General features: G+C 56.8%; 3 protein-coding genes across 3 annotated transcripts; all 3 read left to right on the top strand.

Moving 5' to 3' along the window:
• Window positions 1-766: 766 nt before the first annotated feature.
• Window positions 767-6662, top strand: MFIFM68171_05068 (Glucan 4-alpha-glucosidase; the record flags this gene model as incomplete). The annotated part of the gene is made up of 2 exons (XM_071060488.1): window positions 767-4048; window positions 4110-6662. 2 exons carry the CDS (start codon window positions 767-769, stop codon window positions 6660-6662), a joined length of 5835 nt encoding a protein of 1944 aa, XP_070916589.1.
• An 829-nt stretch (window positions 6663-7491) lies between these two features.
• Window positions 7492-8611, top strand: MFIFM68171_05067 (SAP domain-containing protein; the record flags this gene model as incomplete). The annotated part of the gene is made up of 2 exons (XM_071060487.1): window positions 7492-7642; window positions 7854-8611. The coding sequence occupies 2 exons, from the start codon at window positions 7492-7494 to the stop codon at window positions 8609-8611; spliced, it is 909 nt and encodes a 302-aa protein (XP_070916588.1).
• A 7090-nt stretch (window positions 8612-15701) lies between these two features.
• MFIFM68171_05066 (Methyltransferase type 11 domain-containing protein) lies at window positions 15702-20363 on the top strand (the record flags this gene model as incomplete). Its single annotated transcript, XM_071060486.1, has 1 exon — window positions 15702-20363. The coding sequence occupies one exon, from the start codon at window positions 15702-15704 to the stop codon at window positions 20361-20363; it is 4662 nt and encodes a 1553-aa protein (XP_070916587.1).
• Between the last annotated feature and the right edge of the window lie 1444 nt (window positions 20364-21807).

Here is a 21807-nt window from a genome sequence, read left to right as displayed (position 1 = left end):
GCCATTGTTTATCGTCATTGGCGCAGCTAGCGGCGCTGTGTCGAGCGAGCCTTCCAGTGCCATTTGATGGCTTTTCCTGCTTGTTTCGGATCAAGTGCAGGCGGCGCAGGTTTTCAATTGAGTCCTGCCACGAGCGCCTCTTTTTTTGTTGACAGTTGGTTTTCTTTTTCTGTTTTCTAGTCTTGCTTTTCGGGATCGCATGCACACTGCCTTGCGGGCGCTTGCTTTCCAACACAAACCTCCCGCATCGACCCGTAGGCCAACAGCACCTCTAGCACCTCTAGCACCTCTAAGCCGGATCCCGAGTGCCATCACCGCCGCCACTGCGATAGTGCCCGCTCGGCTCAACAGCGCCATCCTCACGCAAACCGGCAATTCCAAGACCGCACATGTGCCCATGATTGGCTTCATTCCGTCACACCTCACAGCGCTGTCGGTTGGGCCCCGATCCGCCGGAGCGGCGCAGGCTTAGAACTAGGCTGTAGCTCACCAGTATGCAGCTCACCTCGGTGAGGAAGGTAGGCGGGCGCCGTTTCCGTGGTTTTTGTTTGTTGACTTTCCCCCCAAAAAACGTCAGCCCCAGCTTGGGACGACATGCAATACCTGATTGGTGCTTGCACCATCCGCTCGGGACCCTTCACCAGTGGATGTTTCTTTGAGTTAACAAAACCAAATCAATCCGGCACTCACATCATGTCACATTCGTCGCTGGGCTTGAGGAATGCCGGTTCGCTAACTTGGATGTCCCCTCTGTCTGGCTAGAACCATGTCACCGGCGAAGCAAGACGAAACACTCTCTCCCAATCCAGGAACACCACGACGCACATCGGCTGCCAAACAGGGCAATGCGGCGACACCAGCAAATAAACGGGCTTCGGCACAGGCCAGCGCAACGCCTAAGAGCGCACCCGCTGCTGCCGGCCATGGCTCGTCGCAGAAGAAGAAGCCAGAGCCAACCTTGTTGACCGATTTCATACTCGGCCGCCCGTCACCAGCACGCCTAGCAGCTCAGAGGGAGGCAATGAAACAACGGCGCAAGAGTATGGCTGCTGATGCCGCCAATGTGAGGGAGGAGTTGCGTCAGGAGATGCGCGCGGCCGCGGTGAGGCGGCTTCAGCAACCGGGAGGCGTGACAGATCGAGTAAAAGCATGGCAAAAGGCGAGTGCAGCAGCCATGAAGGAGCAAGGTGGGGGCGTCCCGAACGCCGAGGATGTGGCGAGCGAGCCTACCGAAGTTGCCGTCCACATTGCGCCGGAGAGTGTGACAGAGGAAGACCGAGTGCGCATCAAGATGCGGCAGAAGCCGAGGAAGAAGAAGGTCAAGGCCGAGAAAGCCGCGGAAAAGGAGGGTAAGGAGGACAAGGAGGACAAGGAGGACACGGAGGACAAGGAGGACAAGGAGGACAAGGAGGACAAGGAAGACAAGGAAGACAAGGAGAACCACGACGCCGGAGATGTCCAAGATATGGAGCGGGAGAAGCCCAGTGTTCCGAAACCCGAGGTTGCCTCCAACGAGACGCCGGTGGTCAAAGACGCACCTAAGAAAAGGATCGTTAGTGACGATAATTGGATGAAGCGCAGGAAGGGAAAGAGCCCACCCCGCGCTGCTCCGCCGAAACCAAAGGTTGAAGGGAGTCCGACGCCGATACCCAAGGACTTCCTGCAGCGAACGGCCCGGAATCCATCGGTGCAGAACAAGATCAGAGATTGGGCTGAAAGGGTCGAGATACCCGAACCGCCCCGGGTGAAACAGTATCGCCACAAAAAGTCCGGCGCCACGGTCACTGTTGAGGAAGACGCTCCAAGCGCGGTAACATCCGATGCCGAGTCCCAGGTAAAGTCAAAGGGCCCAGCTGGTGACGGCATTCGGGTCAAGCCTATGAAGCCAAGGAAGCCAAAGCCAGATACCGACGACGGCATTCGGATAGCTCCCACGCGCAAAAAAGAGCCACCCGATGATGGAATCCGGGTAAAACCTGTGGAAAGTGGGTTGCCAGATGATGGAATCCGAGTTCGGCCGATCGACAATCCCCTACCGGATGACGGTATCAGGATTTTTCCTAGCCAGCAGACGTCTATCGACGAGGTACAGGTCCGGCATACTTCACCCAGACCAGTATCTGTTGAGAGGAGCACGAGGGCTCCCAGCGCGCGACGGGGTTGTTCCCCCGTTCCGAGCACATTGCAGGATGGCTCCTCTGATGACGTGATAGAGGTTATTGAAGAAGCCGAGACCGAGATTGACACTCCTACGAAAAGGAAGGTTTCCCGCCGGCGCTCGAAGCGGGCTCGCAGCCCCAGCCCCATTGTGCGGACAGCGAACCCTCCTGGAGATCGACTCTCGGAGCCCAAGGCAGCGCACACCACTCCTCAATACGATGAATCCGATAACGAATCCGAAAGGATACCCCCTACGGTCTTGGGAAATAAGTCACTTGCGGATATTCCCGTTGGATATTCAGCGTTTAGTGTGCTTGATCTACCCCTGGGAGCGGAAGCCCGGCACAGCACCAAGAAGCCGAAAGCGCAGCGCAACCCTAGCTTTAAAGCGATGCCAAAAGTGCTCAAGAAAGTCGTGACGGGCGCCAAAGAGATTATCCAAGACAGGGCCGAGCCCGCAAGGCCGGCTGCGGCAAATAAACCACAAAGTATAGAGTCCTGGCTCAACGATACGGTCGATCCCTTTGTGGAACAACCCGCCCCCAAGGCTCAAACAAATGACAAGGAGCCATCTCCGCAACCCCCAGAGCAAGCGCCGGAAAGCCAAAAGCGGACAACGTCTCGGTCGCCATCCGAAAACCGGCAGAAAGAAACAGCCGCCTCAGCAGCGCCAAAGAAGCCTGAATCCTCGGAAACGAAGGAGCAAGAGCAGGAAGATAGCGATGCAACGCCTAGAAAGGCCAAGTCCCCCGCTACTCCGTCGGCGGGGTTGAAGAGGAGAACCGCGACTAGGGCCACTCCGCCTCCGGTCAAATCAGGGGGAAAGAAACCGTTCCGGGATCTGTTGAAGGAGGCTTTCCGGGGACAGTCTGCCGGTTACAAGCTCCCGCCTATGGTGTATCCCAGCTACGAGGCGGACTATGATGACCAAGTCGTCTATGAAGAAGATGATCGCACCGAGTTCACAGACGAACAGCCCCGGTCTCCCAACTCGAACAGGAGGCCACCGTCGCCCGGTTACTCGTCTACGTTCGACTCGACCCTCTCCTCTGAGGTCTCCAGCCATGCTCCTCCACGGAACAGACCGCCCACTACGGGTGTTCACGAACTGTCAACAATCGTATCAGAGCGGTCTTGCAGCACAGCCGATTCCGAGACAATATCCAATGTGTCTCAAACAACCGTGACGCAGACAACAGCCTTCACAAAATCCACCGATATCTCACGGCAAAGGAGTCAAAAGTCCGGTCTCAAGCGTCGCCTCACCAAACACTCGGATCTTGTATCCGTTCTGTCGCTACCAGATGACGGCCACCTTGTCGCCCCAAGAAGGTCGAAGAGCATCAAGTCATCCCGAAGCCTTCACCGCAGGCCTAGCAGAGCAGACAAGAGCAGAGTAGACGACCTACTAGATGAATTTGCTGACGACGAACATTTCTACGGCAGAGAGCTGAAAACTCTCGTCGATGGCGTCATTCCGGTCTTATTAGCAGACGTCCTCCGCGGCGGTGCGGCCGTTAGCAGCACCGGAAGTACAAAGCCAGATGCGATCGCCAAGTCCGTGGTCAATATGGGCATGGCCCTCGAAACCTTGAAGGATTTTCACCGAAGGGTGCCACTCTCTGAAATCGGCCAGCTTCTCACCTGGCTTGATGCCGTTTCCCCCGCCTACGATAACTACCTGAACGTCTGGCGACTCGGCTTTCAGGGTCTCATCATTAACCTTGCGCCGAAACTTGGCCGGTTTGACGACAATGACTCGCTGTTAAATGCGCTACCACTGAATGAAGACGGCGATGTCGTGGGAGAAAATGGCGAGCGGGTAGATGTTGCGTTCCTTCTGAAACGGCCCCTGATTAGGGTCAAATGGATGACGAAATTCCTCAGGGTAAGTTCGAGGGCTCGTTGCACTACATTCTCCTGAACTTGTACTGATCTTCGATGTGAAGGCTGCCGTCACTGTCACAGGGACTCCAGAGGCGACCCGGCTTCTCTCGATTTTCGAGGCCCTTCAAGAGAAAGCTCGCAAGCGGCACCGCGAGGAGACTGCTCGTATGATGGATGAGGACGCGAATAACACGGACACTACGCGTTGCCGGGATCTTAGAAATCTCCTGCCGCTCGGCGGCGTCTTGATTACGCGGACGCGTCAGGTCGCCGCGTTAGACGTCTTTGCTCTCGATTTGGACCACTCGAGCGGCCAGAGGCTGGAATGCCAGGTTGAGTTGATCCACAGGGATAACCCGGAGATTCCTGCCGACAAGGGAGACATCCTCATCAGGGAAATTGGAAACGGCACCCGATCATGGCTGCTGTTCCCTCCAGTACCGACCTCGAACATATCAGCCCGTAAGGATGAGATCGACCCGTCTCTGATTGTCATGATCCGCGGTACGCACAACGGGAATGAATGGTATGAGCTCCTCAAGCTCTCCACGAGTAGCGAGGAACAAATAACGTACTGGCTGGGCGTCTTAGGGAGCAGCCCTCTTCCTCCTACATCTCGACGGAGACCGGCCAGCTTGGTACCGGAAGCGGCATCGCCTAAATCGGACGGGATTGATATTCCGCTTGGTGAACGCAGGCTCAGCGTACCTAGCCTGGAATCACCGGGAATTGAGAAACCCAAGACCCCATCCCGATATCGTGTACGGAATCATCCTAGTCCTCCTTCTACGCCGCCTTCGTCCTCGCCGGGCACTGCTGCTAGTATCTCACCGGATCGGACGCCGACTCAGGAGAGCTATTCACAAGCCAACGTGGAGGGAGATCGGAGCCTGCCTCCACGGAAGAGCCCTTCTCACGATCCAGTTCATGCACCCAGAGCGCCTCCCAACTCAACGCCCTACCGTGAGGATGGAGCGCCTCCCCCGCCCATCCATCGCACTCTTGGCCCGAAGAGCTCGGGTCTGCTTGCCGCTCCCGTGGATCTCAGCCCTCATACTCGGTTAAAGCGTCGAATGTCCTCTCCGCTCAAGCACGAGTATCATCCGTCTGACAACTCATCCGAGAGCTCTAGCTCTGTGAGCGACGATTCCGAATTGTCCCAATCTTCCAGCGATGAGCTAGACGAAGACGAAGTGCCCGACACTATCCCCGGGTATAGCATCAAGGAAACCGAGGGGCCGTCAGTTGGGTCAGTGGTGTCGGACAGTAGCATCACACCGTCAAACTCTGCATCCCAGGTCGAACCCCAGGCCCAAGAAAATACCAAGCTAGACCGCCCTTCGCAGAGGTTCGTTGCATCCGTGTCATACTGGTCCAGCAGGAAGGGCATATGGAAGGATATCAACCACGGCGAATTGACGTCCATCGTGGTGCATCCCGGCTGCATGGAGGTACACGACCTCGGTGGGCCGCACTCCAACCGACAGGCATACCCCCTGCAGTCATCGGGCACGTCCGAAGTTGACAACACAAACAAGGATGCTGGGAGCATCCTGCCGCTTGTCGCGCTGATCCTGACTCCTGTGGTCATGATCCGCCGCAGCACGGCGCTTGATCTCGAAGTCCGCAGCCCGGCGTCTCCAGAATCACGGTTGAAGGTTGATGGCGGCATGTTCCGCTTCCGTGCGTCGATGCAGAGCGAGGCTAAGGATCTCTACGAGGCGGTTCACCTAAGCCGGCTGAACAATGCTAGATACATTCAACTCAGCGAGGAGGCGCGCTTCCGATCTTTTGGGCAGGCGCAGCCCATTCTAGGCGATGGAATCGCGGACGACGACAGCTCCAGCCGTCGACGGAGCTGGTTTGGACGTAAGAACAGTTACCGCGCGTCGACGCGGGCGCCGAGCGTGTCCCAGGGCAGCATATCCACCACCATCTCGGCGAGCAGCTTCCTCCGGCGACTGATGGGCGGCGACAACAACGCATTCAACATTGATGAATCCACCGTGGATAAGCAATCGCGGCCCAACTCGGTCGCCTTGGGCGGCGGTAGCCTATACACGTCGAGCGCATCGTCGAGCGGCGGCGGCGGCGGCGGCTCGACGCCTCCACGCAGCCTCTCAGCCTCGCTGTCTGGCTCGGGCAGCCGCTGGAGCAACGGGCTCGCAAAGCCGTTCTCCCCGGACCACCCGCTCGAGATCCGCTGCCACTTGAACGTCCAAAACAACCGGTGGCTCGACAAGGGCGACTGTGTGCTGCACATCAGCCAGCCGCCACCGGGCGTCCGCCAGGAACTGGCGCTGTACCACGGGCTCGAGAAGCGCATCATTGTCAAGCACGCGACCAAGAAGAGCGGCGACAACAAGGACATGCCGCTGATCCTGCTTGATGCGGTGCTCGGGTCAAAGTGCTTTAGTATGTTGGGCACCAAAGGAGTGATGTGCAGCGTGTGGGAGAACCTGAGGGACGAGGAGGGGAATGTCGGGGTCGCGCCAAGGAACGGGGCAGTCGCGGGCAAGGTGACCAAATGGTGTTTCCAGTGCAAGAGCGTGCAGCAGGCGAATTGGATCATGAAGATGGTCACCTCGGAGGTGCCGGGGTTGATGATGGGCTAGGAGGCTAGTCGTCAGCTCTGGGCCAGGAGCGGCGAGAAGGATGGCGCGAGGCATGGCGCGAGGCAAGGCAGGAGGGAGAAGGAAAAGGGGGATGAGTTATGGAGGAAGGTAACTGTCGGGTGTTTGCTGAGGGCTACCGGTCGCTTACGATGTCATGACGGATGAAGCGTAGAGTTTCACCATGCTTGTTTCCTTTGTGAGCCTCATATATTATACCCACGTCGGACACGATAGAGTTGTTTCCTGTGTTCATTAGCGAAGTTCCCTTTGTTTGGACGTTTGGAGCGGAGCATGGGTTTGTTTGTTGGTAGGATTACTTGGCAGGGGTTATCCAGGGCCATTGTCCCAGTCTCTCGGAGTAGTTGACTGGGTATATTATATACAATAACGTACTTTGCGTGAATAGATGGTGTCCCGATGCCTCTCACCTATAGAGCGATGCCGACACGATTGTACTGTACTGTACCGTCGTCGATGGGGAGTTGCCCGTTCCTGTTGTGTGCATAAATATGAGATACGTCACTTCGTTTTACAGTACAGGCCGCTAATCCTAATCTGGTGATTAACCGACCATTAGGCGGCTCCCAACCCTGGTCGCATCGCAGAAACATCCAACGACGCGTCCTGCGCGCCCGACCTTGTCCAGGAACAAAGAGAGTTTACCCATTATCGCACCAACTATTTCCACAGCGCATTCAACGACAACCAGTTCGACGACTTGCCTCAAATTATAATTATTGAGTTGCGCAACACAGATTTACGCACATTTTCCACCGCGTCGCTTGTTTTCACGCTGCGGCTCCCGCGCAGCCACCAAGTGCCCTTCGCCATGGCCGATTACAGTTCCATGAAGGTTCCCGAGCTCAAGAAACTGCTCAGCGAACGGGGCCTCCCTCATACTGGCAACAAGGCCGACCTCATTGCCCGCCTCCAGGAGAACGACAAGCAGCAGGCGGCCAGTACCGCCGAGCCGCAGGCCGGTAAGCCTTTTCACGCCCGCCTAGTTCATTCTCGCAGCGCCGACGACGAGCTCGTGGACCGCCTCTTGTTTCCTCTTTCTTTTCTTCACCTCCCGTTGTGCGCGATTTCTGCGACTCTCTTTGGACGCTCTCGCCAGCCTCGAAGGATCGCTGCTCGAAAACCGGAAGGCAAGAGCCCGTTTGCTGACCCTAAACTTCGACGACTCGCTAGACTCCAAACCGCCAGCTGCCGAGGATGAGATCGACTACGATGATGATGACTTCCCGGCCTTGAACAAGGACAACAAGGACGCCGCAGCCGGGCAGTCGGCAGCGGTCAATGCAGACAAGAGCGCTCCCGCGACGACTGCCGCGACCACCGAGCCAAAGAAGGCCGATGGAGCCGCCGCCGCCGCTCCTACCGAGCCCAAGCAAGAACCCGCGGCCGTCGAGGGCGCCGACAAGACTGCCGCCGCCGCCGCCGCCGAAACAGAGTCGGCGGCTGAACCTGCCGCCCCGCTCTTCACCCAGAACCTGCCCCCGACCAACGCCCAAACCGAAGCCGAGAAGCGCGCCGCGCGCGCTGCGCGTTTCGGCATCTCGGCCGACACCCAGTCGGATGAGGCCAAGAAGGCCGCGCGTGCCGCCCGCTTCGGCGTGGCTAACGACCAGGTCTCGGCGCTGGACAGCGCGCTGCCCGACCGTGCGGCCCGTAAGCGCGGCCGCGGTGGTGGAGGCGGAGGAGATGACGGCAAGGAAGAGGGTGGCGAGAATCCGCGCGCCAGCAAGCGGAGCAATCGCAATGAGGGCGGCGGTGGTGCTGGTGGGCGGAACCAACAGCGTGGCCGTGGAGGTCGTCGTCGCGGCGGCGGCCGGGACCAGAACCGGGGCGGCGGTGCACCGCAAAAGGGCGGGAAGGGATACACCTCGGCCACGGTCGATCCCGCCGAGAAAGCTAAGATGGAGGCAAGGGCGAAGAGATTCGCTTGAGGTTGCGGCTGCTCCTTGAGCTTTCTCTTCTTACCGGGACCTGGATTGAGGGATGGAGACACCAACCCGACCCTAATACCCTTGTCTCTCTACCGAGCGCGAACTCACGGATATTTTCCATCTTTTGCTCTCTCTCCTACCGCGTCCCTCGATGTTTCCTGCCACATGGATCCTGTGTCGCATTTCCACGGCGACTCACCAAAACCGTGTATCTCCATCAGCGACGATGATTGACAGCAGGACGGATCCAAGGACCAGGAATATTACAGCGTGGAGAAAAAAAGGCTAGAGGGACGTTGTAATCATATCGTACCCATTTATTGCTCAACCACCGCTTGAACTAGTTCCATATTTTATCGTGATGTAAAGCAGGGGAAATGGGCAACGGGGTACGGCGAATCGGGAAATCGGATAAGGAGAAGTTCGACAAATGGCGTTGGGGTCTATTTCTCTTGTTTTCCTTTTCTCTTTCCTTTTACCTTTTTTTTTCTTCCCCTCCCCCCCATCCCCCTCTTCCCCATCCTCTCCGCTTGTTTCTGCCGGAGAGCTTCCGGGATTTGTGAGCGCACTCTTGTTCCTAGTTGGATTGCTCCCCTCGAAGCGATAAACATTTGGGCGGCAGGTTAGAACGGCAAGACAGAAGAACACAGTACAGCAATATCCGAGATGTATCCCGAGGTCAATTTCCTTACCATTCTCGGAGATCAATGTGGATGAGCGTCTAGTGAAATGGTGATAGGTTATATCGGGGAGTTCTGGTTGGATGGGAGTGATGATTGGTGTGGTAAGTAGAGTGCTTCCAGGAAGAGTGAATGCACGGCCATGAGTAGCCCAACCGTCAGTTCAAAAATCCGAAGTCTCATCTGCAACAGGTGGGCACTCCTCGGAGGCTGAGGCTGATCGATGGCTTGCCCGCGGTTCAGCTGTCGCAGTCAGCAACTCGGCATCTTAAAATCAGGAGGCCAATCTCAGTACCGGGACAGGATGCCATGCTAGCTGGAGCAAGTTGTATCGGCATGTAAACACACACCATGATATCACTAGGGGTGGTAAGCACGTCCGCCCCTTACATCACCCAGGAACCATCAGCGTGGTTTCTCAGTTTGGCTTCCCCAGAATCTTGCATCTCCTATCTGTCAGCATGTCATCTTACTCGCAGAAGGATCGCCGCTCCGTACCCCCTGCGTCATTTTGCTCTGCGTCGATCACTGGGCAGCGGTTGCGCAAGGGGGCAGCTACGGAGGTAGAAAGAGGGTGTAGGCAGCTTTAGTGGATCGAGTGCAATGCGGCGGGAAACGCAAGAATATGGACGACATGGCCCTGCGCGTCGCAAATGGTGCAAGAGACGCAGGATATAGCGATGGCGGCCACCAGTAAGGCCGCTTTCCGTTGTGTCCTCTACAAAGCCACGTGAGTGCCATCGACTAGATGCCCTGGGGAAGTGCTTTTTGGACTTCTCATAGGTCGAAGGATGTCACCATGGCTATATCAGGCCGGCCGCTTCCCCGCAGACTTTCAACGGCGACTGGATATCCCGCAACTCGGGAGAACAGGCTGGTTTTACCAAGGCCCGTTTCGAAAGATGAAGCAGGGAAACCCACGAGGTCATGAGGTCAAAGAATTGGTTCATGATGACCGCGGCTGGATATTCAGCTGCTCGTGCCTGAGCCGGCCGGCAACTGGGCGGCCCGGAGCGCCAGCCTAGGGAGACAAGGCAGTCATGGAAACAGGGGTGGATTCGCGGGGAAGGACTCATGCGCAAGGGGGTCCACGAGCCGATTGTAAGCAGAAATTCGGGTATAGCCAGCCACCGGTCCCCTGAACGACCTAATCTCGGTACTACCCCGACAAGCACTCTGGATACCGTCAAGCTTTACGGCAGAGATAGTATTGTGACATGACTGCGAGCTGAACGGGGATCGGGGAGCCGCGAGTCAGGGGCTTTACGGAGAATTGCACGTGAGGAAAGCCATCGACCTGTCGACAGGGCGTTAGCGGTAAGTGGCAAGGCGCCTGTCCGGCTGAGCCCATGCATCTCAGCCTCCTGGTCAAGTCGTCAGCCGACTGAGATGCATCAGTCAATAGGCCCTGCCGCAACAAAACATGAAATAAGGATTGTCGAATGCAGGATGGCAATAGGAACACGAGCACCTGGTATTCCGACCTGTTGGCTGTTGGCTGTTAGTTGTTGGCTGTGGCGACAGCACGCGGTATCTCGCATTGGCGGATGACGGGGCTTGGGCCTAAGCAGATGGGTATGCGGCTTTGCTCCTGCGTCGATGAGAGCTGGATTCAGTTGCATGCATGCCATTTTAGACTCGCGTCGACAAACCAAGATGGCCGAGTCAGACAGCGATACCGGACGCGGTTCAAGCCATACAGGATACAAATCGGTGATATCTGCACACCATCTCGCAATCACGATGAAGAGGACTCCCAAAGAAAGCAGATCCTGCTGGCTGGGGTCGTACTCAACCTGCCAATGAGACTTGTGCAGTCCCTGCTTGACCAGGATGAGCCCCTGTCACGGTACTCTTGGCGGGAACGCGGGGCCAGAGACAAGGGTCCAGGATGACGGACAAGAAACGCCTCTCGTCGAGCCGCCAGCAAGCGAACGGCAAGCTCCAAAACGCCCCCGGCTCTGGTCAGCAGTCGTAATACACATCCGCAACAAAGCAAGGAAGGGAATGTGCATCACCCTTGGTGATGGAGAACTCTTCAGGAGGCAGCCACTGACAGCATCGTTTGGAAGCGGATGCCACGTCACTAGCCTCGTCGGTCAGGGAATTGGCGACGATGCGGTCCCAGAGTCGTGGGCTGTGGCGGAGTGCAGATTTGCAGAAAACTCGTTGCCAACGGCCAGGGCAGCGCGCTCGCCACTCCTGACCCATGCGATCGGGCATTGGGGTTCCACTGACCATCGGCCGAGCCGGCAGCGTCGGCCGGGGATGATGCAGACGGATTCCCGAGTCCGCCTTGCGGCTTTTGCTCGGTAGGCTCTTTAGGACCAAGATCGCCAACCCAACAGTAGACAACAAGGTTGAGTTTCCATTCTCACGCTGCAGGACCCGGGACCTACAGCGGGGAATTGGCCATTCATTCCCCTACTCAAGGCCGGGAGGACCACAGATATCACAAAAACGTTAGCTGCAGATGAGGGGCAGTGATGGGATTCGATTTCTGCTGCGGCTCATAGCTCATGGTTTCGTTGATCGACCTCTCGGAGGAGGTCCCTGGGGACACCCACCACGCGGGGGTCCATCTTGCAGATGGTTCGCAGGGCTGGCTGAGACATGCATGCAGCACGATGAAAAAAGATGACGAGTCTCCGACATTTTCCTTGCCGAGAATGAGCGCAACACTCGTCCATGGCGCCTGCCGAAACCTCGTCTTGAAAAGGGCCATTTCTCTTGATCAATCAGGGGCCGCTGTCGTATTGCCGTCAATGAGAGCGGCGATTGATTGGCCACAAATGCATGTATATTGACCAATCAGAAATTCATAAATGGCCGAGACTGTGCGGGGAAGCGGATGCAAGGTAACGAACCGCCCGCCTCAAGGCGGTTAATTCGACGGTCTCTAACCGTATTTGTACCCGCCCCACCGATATCAGCCACACCAAAACGTGCAGTGCGCAGCACCTGCTTACCCGGTTGTGATGCTTGTGTGACTGATCAGTTTCCGTTAATTCGCTCAAAAACGCGATAAAATCTATCTTGTTCGAATTCAACAAAGATAATACTGCTAATCTGCACTGCCTCCATATCCTCCCTACCCGCAGCCACGCCTGTACTTGTGGTTGCCCCTGCCGCCTATACTTGCGGTTGTCCCTGCCTCGCAGTTGTCCCTGCTGCCTGTACTGGCTCGATGGTAGAATCTTCTGTTGTAAGCCCCGTCTTAGTTGGTCCGCCGTGAGCCTTTTCGCCCTCTTTAGTAGGTGATCAGACCAATAAGAGCTGTACATCAAACCATCTTTCACGACTTTGCTAACTTCCTTTGTCCATGATTTAGAAGGAACCTCTTCACCCTCACACACTACTCAAGATCATAGCGACAAGACTTCATATCAGGGCCGTAGTTGGAGCAACGCCGCTTAGTACTAGAACCTGGTATTCCGCACAGTGTTGATATTCTTGAAGAGAGTTTCGAAGGAACGCCACTCGCGGGTACGTAACGTATAGAGTTGCACGAAGCACAAGTTGCCGCCTCTCCTCGGCCTTGTCGGACGCATGAACAAACTTCGACTTGGAGAGAGACTTACGTGCATTGCAGTGGCTCCTGGGGTTGCAGGTACGAATTCGAGGTACGCCGCCATGATACTGAGAGTTGGAAGCTAGTTAACAAATTTTTAAGAGTCTTAGAGGTCCTGCAGCTGATGTTGTGCACTGCAAAATTTTGGTGTGGCTGACATATTTGGGTGCCTTCCTAAGGCGGTTAGAGATCGTCGGTTTAGAAACGGTGACAGTCGATTTAATCGCCTTGAGCGGTCGAGTATGCGGCGGTTATCCTCCACTCTAGTTGGCGGGTTAGTTTGGCTCTTCTCGGATCCAGCCTCGATTTGACATCCATCCTCTGTCTCGGTGGCCTCGCTTATTACCGATTCACAACAAAAGCAGGATCTCGTAACTGACAACGAGCCGGTAAGCCGTGGTCGGACCTTCTCTTTTTTTTTGTTCTTTCGGTGCCCGAGGCACGGTCTTTTTACACAAGAGGTCAGCAAGTCCCACTGCAGAGACCCATGGCGGCGATCCCCCGAAGCGACCCGTTTGGTGTGATGGGTGAGTAATGTACTGAATGTAAGCCGAGTGGGGTAGGTCAAGTGAGGTTAGCAGGAGCAAGCTTTCGTCACCATCGAGGTTTGAAGCCCGCTGTCGACCAGAACTCTCAACGGCGGGGGAGCACAATACGCACTACGGCTGTCCCGGGACCCAAACTGAGTCCCATACGGATACGAGCCAGGTTTTCCGCGACGAGACACAAGATGAAGAATTCGGGACGGCAGGCGCAACGACTGGCTAGAACATTGTTAGCCAAAGCCGTCGATTGGCCTCGGACGGTCCCCGCTGTTATCCGAGACCTTTTACCCCACTCGCGCCGTTCTCTTCACCTCTCCTTCACCTCGCTCACGTCCACGCCGGCTGGGCCAGATGGGCACGCGGTGGCGAGCAGGTTTTCCCGTGTCCAGCCGCTCTTGCTGCCGATCCCTGGTCATAGGGGAGCCGGAAACTATTAAGGGAAGGATGTGTCCCGTTTGTTGGCTGCCTTATCAAACGGCTTCCAATTATCTCCAAGCGGACCGTGGCTCATGGATGAGGGTCCGCCGATGCTGCAAATAGAGGATTTGCGGAGTGGCCCGGATTCGGAGAGCGCTGGGGGGCACTGCGCGGACGACGGGGGCCTCGAGTTCAGAGGGGACCAAATGCAGCTAAAGTGCCCGCTGGGCCTCGATGAGTACCTACCCTACGCTGCCCAATGGTACCTCGAAGTGTGTCCTCTGAGCGCTCATAGGGCATGTCTTCATGCAGCTTCCAGGGCTCTCTTGCGCGCATGGCGGCGCAGGGCCAGCGACTTAAAGTGGGTCCCGGCCGCTCGCAGGGGAGCGACAGGGCCTGAGAGGCCGTGGAGACCGAGGCGATTCCGCCCCGCTGCTCTACCCGGCCCCACCGCGCTTGTTCTCGCACCCGCTCGCTGTTGCCGCTGCAGTTGGCTCTTATTTTTTTTGGGAAGCCGGGGGGGGGGGATTTTTCTTTGGGTTGCCCTGTCCTCGTCAGGCTGGTTGCCTCGAACCACTTGCCGCCCCGCGCAAGCGGCCTGCATGGTTCGCCTCGCTCATCAGTGGCTGCTCATCTCAGTATCCACGTCGCCATTTCCGCAGTGAGTCAGTTTGGTTGGACTGGCTGCCCGATCTTGTACTGCATCATCTCTTCTCACCCAATCCAGCTGCATGCCCTCCGCGTCAAGGCCACCTGACTTTGCCGACCTCCGTTGTCAAGGTCGCAGCATGGTTCTCGGGCAGAGACCAGCTACGCCACTCGGTTGTCCAGGTAGGATGCAGATACAGGTGTACTTCGGTTTCCACCGATCGTCTGGTCGCGTCCGTAGCCAGGGTCCAGGACGCCCTGGTTTCCGCTCCCTTGTTCCGCATGCTAGACAGACGCCTTTGCCGGCATCGTCACCCCCAGGTACTCTCCCGTTGGACGGTATCTCCTGGCCGCGCAGTTGATATCTGGCTACCTACGTACTTCCCGTCTGTCCTCTCTACTCTCCGTGTCACCGTCTTTTCCGTTCTCTCCATCCCACAATTCATATCGGGAGCCGAGTGTCGTTTACCATTTGGCGTTGCTGCCCTCGGTTACACACTTGCCGATTGTCTTTCTCTGTTTTCGTTTCTCTCGGCATCCGTCGTTGTACCAGCCAAGGTCGAGGCCGAAGAAACCCAAGCGCTTCCTCACCTCCTTCCCTGCTCCCCACCCTCCCACCCGTGTGCGTGGGCTTGCAGTGGTACATACACACCCACGCACACTTCTTGTGGGAGACTTAACGACCCCTCCCTGTCTTGGCTCTCTCGGGGTTTTGGTTGATAACGGATTTGTGGTCCCGGAGACTCTCGTCACTTTGGTTTTCTTCTTTCTTGTTCTGGTTTTTCTTTTCTCCCAGTAATTCTTAACGGGTCCGCCAAAGTCCCGTCGCCGTTCCCCTTCCGAGTGCTCCAAGGGGTGGGGGTTATTATTCCGGACGACGTCTGAGCCGTCAGGTCGCCGGATGGGGCGACCCTAGTACATAACAAACCCGGCACCGACGGACGTTGGAGGAGCTCGCGTCGCACTCGAGGCCATTGCAGACCGCCAGAGGATTCCCCTAACGGCCGACAGCTAATATCTCAGTCCCGGAGCAGCCCCCGCCGCCCCCGCCGCCACACGACCAGAGGTTGTTCTAATCACTATTCGCCACACCCTTCCAGCTCGATGCTGACTTATGCTCTAGAGGCGATACACTTCATTATTCGCGCCGCACTCATGTTTGGGGATCAGTGAGCTTTGGTGATTATGGTTGAGACAACTGGGCTTCAGCAAGAGGATACAGCAACACAATGGCATCTAAGAGGCCAGGGCCGCGCGCTTTTGGCTGGCCAGGCGATACTGGAAGCAGGACCACAGGCGGCCCCAGCGAAGAAATCAAATCGAGCTCCAGGTGGAACATCAGAAAGGGGCCAGGGGCCGCTCGCCAGCTTCCGCGGGCCATCCCGCAGCCAAGTTTGTCTAGCCGACTGCCACAATCTCTACCCCATCGCCGCCCATCAGACGACCAGTCCGAGCAGCCGCGTCTCGGTCAACCGCCGCGAATCCGAAATTCCGTTGGGAGTGTAAACAGTTTGGTGGTTGGGGAATCTAGCGGCCCGTCTTCGTCCGTCTCGGTTTCTAGCAAGCTCCCGGGGCCCAGCCTGAAGCCCCGAAATGTCCTCAGGCGGAAACGATCAGGGCTATCACAGGATACAAGCAGTACTCGTAACGACTCTCGAAATGACTCGACAGGAGCAAGCTCCTCCGATTCGAACCCTCGCTCCCAGACCCCTTTGGATGCCGCCGTTCAGCTCGACCGCGAGCTAACCCAGAGCCCTATGGAGATCCGAGTGGCGCAACAGGTCGAGATTCCGAGGACAAAGGCGCAAGCCGTGACGATATATCCAGAGCTGGACCGGTATCGGGATGTTAGGCAACCCCCTCGGGACGAGAGCCCCGGCTCCAATGTACCGTATCGGATTGCGACCCATGACCTACCTCCGCCCACTCCTTTGTTCTCCGGAACGAGCAGCCAAATGAGTGCGTTCAGCGGCAGCCCGTCGACGGGGTGGTCAGGATCTCCGGGACCAGGGCCATACAGCCGGGACACAACTCCCACCTCAATGTCGTCACAATCTCCAGGTTTGGTGGTCCCATTGCGGATCCCCCCGTCTGGCGCCAGGATACTACGCCAGGCCGATCCGGGCCTGACCAGGCCGCCCGTCACCCGGCGGAGGACCGGTAGTATATCAAATGATGTGGGGTCTGTAAGCGCCGACCCACAGGGTCTGGCTGCTGTCCGGGAGCTGTCGACGTCGTCTTCGTCCAACTCGACGGTCCGTGCAACGGGCAACCCAAGGGAGAAGAAGAAAAGCAAGAGGCCGCCCCCAACGTCGCCCAGCCCTCCGCCCCGGAAATCGTCGCAGAAATCCCAGGGGAGCCGAGATGAATCTATCTCCCAATCAAAGCCTCCCGGCGAAACTGTCCAACCACAAGGGACATCGCTATTGCCTACAAACACTACCCCTTACTCTCGGCCTCGGCCTGCTCAAGTTGCACAGCCCACCCCTTCACCCAAGCCGACAGCCCCTGTCCGGCCCAGTCGCGATGGTACTCCTGATCTCCAGGCCCAACCCATTCCTGTCATCCAAAGTAATTTGTCCACGACCTCACTGGCTGAGAGACGGCGAAGCAGCCTCTTGGCCCCTGGTCCTGCCAATCGGTCAGTTCCTGCATCATCCCTTCCTGACCGGACGAGCCACTTTTCGAAGCGGCCCCCTACCAGGGAGCCCACCCCCGCGCCCAGATCTGGTGCTTCCGGCGAAGTGACTGAAGCGTCTAGCCAAGAGTCCGGGGGGGGAACTCGAGCTCCGAGCCCGGGCGTGTCGACATTCAAAACTCGGTTTCCCCTCTTCGGGCGTCGAACGAAAACCACCCCTGAGCCCAGTCAGCAGGATAAGAAGGACAAGCCGGCGAGGAAAGGGCCAGCAGCCGGAACAGGCCACGAGGGCTACGGACGCCTAGGCTCAGTGCGTCGGAGAAGCAACAGCGTCACGAACACGTCCCGTGTGATCCCCGGAACTATGTCCTCGCAGGAAAGCTTGAGTAGCAACCAGTCCTACGACCCTTTCCTGATGGAGCGAATGGCGCCAGTTATTATTGCTGGCGGCGAGATTGTCGAGAACCGGAATACGAGCTCGGAATTGTCGCGCACCGAGAGCAACCAGAGCTCTACCCTCAGGAGGCCCAGCATCGAGTCTCGCAACAGCTCCCAGATGTCACTGTCTTCTCGCGACGCGCCGCGTAACACATTGTGGCCATCACCGTTCCCGCGCGATGCTCTGCAATCCCCGTCTCTGAGCAGCCGCAGGCCGTCTGAGAGCAGCGAACATGGGGCCTCAAAGCCTACCTTGGCCCTCAGGCGATCAATGCAACGACTGAAGTCTGGTGAACAGGAACCTCCGAAACTGCTAGCGCCGATCGTCACTCGCCCTCAGGTTGTCTCGCCTCCCATGACAAGCCTGGACGCTAGCATCAGGTCCGACGATTCCATATTCGACCCCTCCGCGGAACCCGCCGTATCCAACAAGGAAGCAGCAGGTACAACGGGCCTCTTCGGTTCGAGGAAGCTCATAAAGCGGGCTCGATCCCCACGCAAGTGGAACCTCTTTGGTCGGTCTCAGAGCCAGCCTGGCACTGAGAAAGGAGAAACTGCCAAGACCGTGGCTGCGACTGTCAAGGCCGTGCAGAGCAAGCCTGTGGCATTTTACACAATCATGGATTCATCGGAGCAAGACGACGCCGAGACGCTTGATCTAGAAGAAGTTCTTCGCGAGGCCAGGGCAATGGATGAAACTCCTGACCAACTTCCAGTGGAGGAGGCAGAATCTAGGAGGCCGTCCGTGACACAAGATTCAGTACTGGCAGAGCCACCAAGACTCCAGCCAGGCACCCACCAACGGCGACCTTCGAACTCAAAGCGGATTGTCACAGCTCCCACCAAACTACTCACTCCCTCGGTTTCCTCACAGGCACCTGCACCCGTAGCAGCGATGCAGCCCGTAAATCCTCCGCGCCAAGCCCCAGCACGCCCTAGCAGGCTTCCTCAGGTCGGCCGCATCCCAAAGGTCGTCAGTGCCAGGGCCGAGCAAACCTCACCAAAGAGCTTCTCACGGCCGTTTCATAGGCTCAGCGTACAGATGCCTCCTGTTAGGCCTGCTATCCAAGACAAGGATTCGGTGGCGAAGGGACCGAGTCCCCCAAAACCGTCCACACCGGAACCTATGTATGAGCACCCAGTAACTGGGTTCGATTCCAACGTGTCGGCCTTGATTTACGGGGTGCCAAAGTTGTCGCCACCCGTCTCTAGCGAACTCGAACGGGAATTTCTCGCCTTCTCGCCGCGGAAGGGCTCGCAATGCACCACGACAACGTCTTCGAGTAGCTCTGGGGGTCTTTTCACTTACGCCGATGCCACCGCTATCGTACCGGAACCGAATGCTCCACTTGCCGAAGACGAGATTTGGGATGAATACAACGACCTCCTCGGGGAGGACACTGTACGATTGCCGACAACGGAAGCGCCGTCCTGGCCGAAGCCATTGCGGCTCGGATCACCCGCGCAAGGCAATGGAAAATTAATCATACCGGCTATGGAATCTCCAACACTCAGCCCTCCTCCTTTGCCTAGTTTGGTTCAAACCCTGCGTTCGGAAATGGAGCAGCCGTTGTCCAGCGTTTGCGGCACGGAAATAGCCGAAGAGGTCAAGAGGATGCTCGACAACAATCCAATTCCCGAGACCCTGGTCGCAGTCCCAGATCCCACTAGCGGCCAGAACGAGCAGCTTTACGGCTTCGACGTCGTCAACCAGGTAGAAGAGCCGGAACCTGTGAATGGGGACCGTGCCCCACCTCCTGGCCAGCAAGCCCGGCGGTCGGATGCGAGCGGTAGCAGCCAGGGTTCGGAAGACAGTTCACCTCTATCTCAAGTCAATCTGCGGGTGGGCTCTATGACGGTCAGCAAGTGGCTTACATTCGGGCATGTCCTCTTCAGCCCCGTCCGGGACGAACTGGTGTCTGTGGTCGGCTCGCTCAAGCGGCCCTCAATACTCGTGGTTGACGGACTGGGAAATGATGATTGGTCCTTCTACGCCGCCGAGACATATCCGGCTGCGACGTTCTTCAATTTGTCGCCCCGAGTCCCCATCCCAGTTGAACACCGAAACGCCTCCTCGTTCCCGCTCACGCCTCCAAACCACCACCAGATCCAATATCTCTCGCACACAGACAAGTTCCCATTTGGCGCGCAAAGCTTTACTGCGGTCGTCTTTCGCTTTCCTGCCGCAGCCCCCGAGTCGCATTACCGCAATATCATCTCCGAGGCTCGGCGAGTGCTAAAGCCCGGTGGGTTCATCGAGTTGTCGATTCTCGATGTCGACCTAAACAATATGGGCAATCGAGGCCGCCGTACGGTGCGCCGGCTCAAAGAACGCATCAACTCCAGAGCACCTGACATTAGCCTCGCGCCGGCCTCCGATCTCATCCTCCGTTTGATCGGTAGAAGGGGATTCACGGATATCAAGACATGCCGTGTTGGCGTCCCGGTCGCCAGCATCATCGCTCGGTCTTCTTGCAGCAGCGATGCCGGCGCCAACGGAAAGCGGACTTCGACCAATACTGTTGCCAGCCCGAGTAAACCCAAGAAGGATGAGCGCAGCCTTCCCGAGATGATCGGCGACGAAAGCCCGGTCGCGGACGAGAGCATCACTAAATCAGTTGCCAAGGTTGGCCGCTGGTGGTATACCCGTTGCTACGAGGGTGCTGCGGTCCCCAATGTTGGCCCTGGGTCGCGGTCCAGCATCTGGAGAGACAAGGCGCTCCTTGCCGAGTGCGAGGAATGGGGCACGAGCCTCAAGTTGATGGTCTGCCACGCGCGGGTGCCGGATGGGCGGGCTCGCGTTGCTAGCATTTGACCCGACGATCTTTCTCTTTTTCTCTTCTTTTTTCGGCTCGAGTTACATCTCTCTTTGACGGGATCCGCATTTCCAGCCGAGCGCTTTCAGAGAAAAACACAAAACAAGACCCAAGAACCATGTATGTGCAAACATACTAGCAAGATCAAGAGGGCGCAAGCCCGAGGGCGGTTTTTATAAACGAGATCTCCAGGAGCATGATGTTCTGGATAGCCGGTATTTACAGCACGGCTTACACGGCTTACACGGGTTTTACTCTTCACTTCTTCGCTTCAACAACGGCCATCACCCTCACCTATCGACAGGAGCGAAGCAGGATCAGGGAAATATAACTAATTTTTGATTCCTTTTCATTTCTTTTCATCTCATTTCATTTCATTTCATTTCACTTCACTTCTTTTTTTCTCCGGTGGAGGAAGAGATCATTTAATACGCGATGGATTATGAATGGGGAGACAGACAAATGGGGGATTTAATGTTGAGGCCACCACCCCACTGGCTGGGTTGGATTGGATCGGATCGGATTTTCACATCGGGGTACCTGCTGGGATGCTAGTTTTGGATGATGACCGGTTATGAATTTTCTGATGAACGGCGTTGGCATCTAGGTTTGGGCTGCTGTGTTTTTTTTGGCAACTCGGAGGTTGAGGTTGTGAGCATCTGAGAGATACCCCCGGTCTTTTCCAGCAGGGAGGCAGACAGGCAGGCAGGGAGAGAAGATGTGACATACATAGTATGAATGATGACATGAGATGAAATGAATTGACCAGCAGTTAATGCCAATCATGTAGTGCATCGCATATTCCGGGTTTGGATGTGGTGAAGAGAGGTTGGGTGCCCTGCTGGCACTATTACAGTACATCAGTACATACGTAGTACTGTACATCAGACCGCGGGAGATAACCCACGCGGCGATCTGCTAAGCGGGATAATCGATGATTATGATTTAGATGTGGAAAGCACGATACCCCCAATCTCTGCTCAAATGCCCAAGAAACCCCCAATGTGCGCAGACCAGAATGTAACCACGGCATTGGATATCCGTGTATACTGTTCAGTACCTTGCTTCACCCTGCCACTAACGTACTGTACTGTACACTGCACAAGCCCCGGTAACTGGCGATCCCTGGAGTAAGGTGCCGAGATCCGGATCATGTTCCTTGAAAGGACATTGCCAGCATTTGGCAGCATAGTTACAGACTATAGAATTTTGTAACTAAGGTAGCCTCTTCTAGATATGACGGGATTAAAACTAGATTTGAGACATTCTCGAAAATTACTTCAGACTCGAACGGAGCAAGCTATCCATATACCGTAAGTAAGAACCATGATTAAGGTTACTTAAAGTAGCTCGCACTAGGGTTGGAAGCCGTGTCCCAACGCCAGGGTCTTGGCGCTACGGGTCCGTTCCCCGGATCAGGCAGCGCCGAAGGTGCAGTGCACA

Source organism: Madurella fahalii (assembly GCF_045866475.1).
Source record: "Madurella fahalii IFM 68171 DNA, scaffold_2, whole genome shotgun sequence".
NCBI lineage: Eukaryota > Fungi > Ascomycota > Sordariomycetes > Sordariales > Madurella > Madurella fahalii.
Note: the sequence above shows the minus strand (reverse complement) of the source record. Positions and strands in the feature narration are given on the sequence as shown.